The sequence below is a fragment of the Egretta garzetta genome, unplaced genomic scaffold (assembly GCF_000687185.1).
Source record: "Egretta garzetta isolate BGI_Z169 unplaced genomic scaffold, ASM68718v1 scaffold447, whole genome shotgun sequence".
In the NCBI taxonomy this organism is placed as follows: domain Eukaryota; kingdom Metazoa; phylum Chordata; class Aves; order Pelecaniformes; family Ardeidae; genus Egretta; species Egretta garzetta.
The window spans coordinates 2096328-2099799 of record NW_009260397.1 but is presented as its reverse complement, the minus strand read 5'-3'; the positions used below and the strand labels follow the sequence as shown (position 1 = coordinate 2099799).

Below are 3472 nucleotides of genomic sequence, written 5' to 3'. Positions count from 1 at the left end.
CCCCCCGGGGGGGGGCGCGGGCCCCCCCCCCCCCCCCCCCCTGCCACAGGGACCCCCCGGCAGCCAGCACCACGCCTGGGACGAGGAGCCCAAACCCCTGCTCTGCTCCCAGTACGAAACCCTTTCGGACAGTGAATGAAGCAAGCCAGGGGCAGGGAGACGGTGACCAAACCCAGGGCGCAGGGAGCGAGCGGGATGCCCGGGGCGAGCGCCCACCACCCCGGCCCTGCCGGCTCTCACGAGCGAAGACACAGGAGCAGACCTATTTTATTTTTTCCTTTTCCTTTTTTTTTTCCTTTCCCTCCCAACCAGCCAATTTGGGGGGGATGGGGTTATTTTTATTTTTTTTGTTTGTTTGTTTTTCTTTCTCAACATCTGGAAATTTCTGCATCCTCTTCGGTCTGAAAAAAAAAAAATAGAAAAAAGCCTTAACGAGACAAAACCCAAGGAACCCATCTTCGATCTTGGCAGCCTTGCCGGGCAGTGACCCCCATGCTCAAGAGGGACTGCGAGCGGCCGTGCGCCTGATGCACCCACATCCCGGGGCCACGCGCGCTCGGACGCTCCGCCGGCGGGTTAAAGAAAAAAAAAAAAAAAAGAAAGAAATGTTGAAGCAGTGAAATAGGATGGAACGCCCTGGTTTGGTTCCCCCCAGCTGATCTGAGGGCTGGCAGCCTGTGGTCCCCACATCTCAAGACCTGTCGGCCCCAGAGCAGTCTCAGCACGCTTCAAACGCGGCTGGGATGAGTGGGCAGGGGAGGGAGTGAAGAGCTATTTCTTAAAAAACAAAACAAAACAAAAAATCCTGGTCCCTTTGGTGGAAGCGATCCTGGGCTTAAATTGGAGCGGGCAGGGATGTTCCCGGGCTGGCTCGCGCGCTGCCCACGGAGGGGCTCGGTTGCTTTAAGTGCATTGTTTTCTGAATGGTGAGAAAAGGCAATTGTAAATTGTATTGGTCTACAGGGTATATTTTTGATACCTTCAGTGAATTATGTCAATATTTTACGCAAGGAAGGACTTAAAACACAGTGTTACATGCTGTAAAAGAGGTTCTGTTCTTACATGCAGGCTTTGATGCGTTTGTCCATTGTATGGAAGGGTTTAAAAAAACAAAAAAAAAGAGGAGAAGGTAACAGTGATCCATCAAAGTTATCTGTAAGTCAGGAGAATGTATGAACTTAGTTTAAAAAAAAAAAAAAAAAATCAAAATCTTGCCATGGTTGCAGGGCCCCCCGTTACACACACCTTTGCTGAGTCAGCAGAAATTGTTTGCTGGTTGTAGCCGTTGATTCTCCGGAGCCCTCCGAGCTGGCCGGGTGCAGGGGCAGAGCAGGCAGGAGGCCGGCATGGCAGGGAGTTCACAGGAAACGAAAAAAAAAAAAAAAGAAGAAAAAAAAAAAAACAGGAAAAAAAAAGTTTTTATTGTATTTTTGTGATACACACGAATGCTCTACTTTACATTATTTTTTTCATTCCATGATGTTGGCTCATATCTGCAGTTACATGGTTAAAGAACAAAATATTAGACTTTTTTTTTTCATTCACTTCTGCTTTCTCGCTCTGGGGGGAAAAAAAAAAGGGCAAAAAAACAAAAATATGTATTCAATGCTTTGCATTCTATACGCTAGAGGAACCCAGAGCACGGCACAGGCCTCTCGCGTGCTGGGTGGGCAGCCGGCCCCCGCAGCCCTCCCATCCCACGTGTGGGGCCAGCGGCAAGGCCGGCGCCGTCACCTTCCTGATGGATCTTTCTTTTCCCCCTGCAACGTTCCCAGGTTGATTCTGATTTCAAAGCAAGCAAATGATGGTGTTTGTTGTTTGTTTGGGGTTTGGTTTTTTTTTTTGTTGGGTTTTTTTTTGTTTTTTTACAATGTACAGGTTTTTAATGTTCATCAATGTTTGTGTCTTTTCTGTTGTGCTTTTTTTTTTTTTTAAAGAAAAAAAAAAAAATCCGAGACAATGCACAAGCGATGTGGAAGTCTTTCCGTTCCCAGGTTATTGCTGCTGGTGTCTCTGTGGCTCTGACATGTAAAAAAATAACAGAGCTGATGTCTGGGCATGACGCTATTAAAGTGTTGCAGATTTTGCTGGGGAAAAAAAAAAATTCATCCAAACCTGACCCATCTTCAAAGCCGCCTCCTTAACCTTTTTGGAAACAAATAGCAAAAAAAAAAAAAACCCACAACAAAGAATAAAGTTCCCACTTGGCACAGTAGCAATACTGTGTGCTGCTTTGGTCTCACCAGGAGCCCCCCCCTCGCTCTCACTGTGCTGCCCGCAGCCCCGCAGCGTGCCAGGGGTGGAGGCGCTGGGGTGGCGTTTGGGTTCTTCGCCGTGTGGGCATCCTGTGCTGACCCCGCAGGCTGAGCACCACCGGGCGCTGGGACATCAGGAAGGGACACAGACTCCAGCCAGGAGCTGCAGAGCCACCTCCTCGCCGCCCCGGCCGGAGCGGGGTTGGGTTGTCCCCATTGACCCTGGGCAGCATTCGCCCACACCTGAAGCCACGGGCTGGAGGGTGACAAGCTTGTCCCACCCTTCGGTGCTAACCCCGTAGCCATGTGTCTCTTTTCCTCTTGTTTCCAGTGTGTCTGTGTGTGTGCGGGGCGAGGGGTCGGAGCTGGCGGGGCTGGCCAGGAGCCCTGAAGCACAGCTGATGCCCAGGGCTGTGCCACAAGGGTGTCAAAAGAGTTGTCAGATGTTTGTGAGGTTGTTTTAGTACTTTGGGGGTTTGTGGTTCAGTGCTGGTGGACAGATGGTTGGGCAGATGTTACCCACTGTCTTCTGGGCAGGGCAGCGTTTGCAGGAGGGGATGGTGCTGCGGGGCTGGGAGGACATGGAGGTATCAGGGAGCTGCTGGTGCCCCCCAGCCGCTGTGGGGCTCCGGCAGCCTCATGCCCCTACTCAGTGGGATCCTTTGGGATTGTCTGTAGAGCAGGACATGTCACTGGTGTTCCTGGCTCTGTGTAAGATCTTGGGCCCCTTCTGTGCCGTGTGTCCCCATCACACCAGGACAGCCTGCCCTGGGCTGGGAGCCACGGGAGGTGAGACTGGCCGTGGCAGGGGTGTGCGTGGGTTTTGTTCCGGCAGGATCCTACACTTGGGGATCCCCCTCGCGGAGAGCTCGGCCCCGCAGCTGGCCGTGGCACAGCTTGGGGGCAGCAGCAGCTCCTGTCGGGGAGCTCCGAGCCGCCCTTGCTGGGGTGCCGGAGCAGGGACCTTCCTCCCCCTGCAGATTAATTAATTTGGGTCAAATTGATGAGTTGGCAGCGTGCTGGGTGGGAGTCCCGCAGCCACTCAGTGGGGAATGTTCTCGGCCCTGGGGGCTGCTGCAGGATGGCCCCCCCATTTCCCTGCTCACATGTGGGCTGGAGGAACGTGGGTTTGGGGAAGAGGAGGAGCTGCTGCTCCTGCAGGACGAGATGCTCCCCCCCGTCCCGCCCTGCTCAGGCCCCCGCGCCCCCCCCTGCCA

The 3472-nt window shown here is 53.3% G+C and overlaps 1 protein-coding gene across 1 annotated transcript in view; it reads left to right on the top strand.

The window, feature by feature from the left end:
- Positions 1-303, top strand: part of NCOR2 (nuclear receptor corepressor 2) — a 188012-nt gene extending 187709 nt beyond the window's left edge. The window contains exon 46 of the mRNA XM_035898548.1: positions 39-303. Coding sequence (XP_035754441.1) covers positions 39-139 — 101 coding nt within the window. The 3' untranslated portion in view covers positions 140-303. The remainder of the gene's footprint in view (positions 1-38) is intronic.
- Positions 304-3472: the final 3169 nt, after the last annotated feature.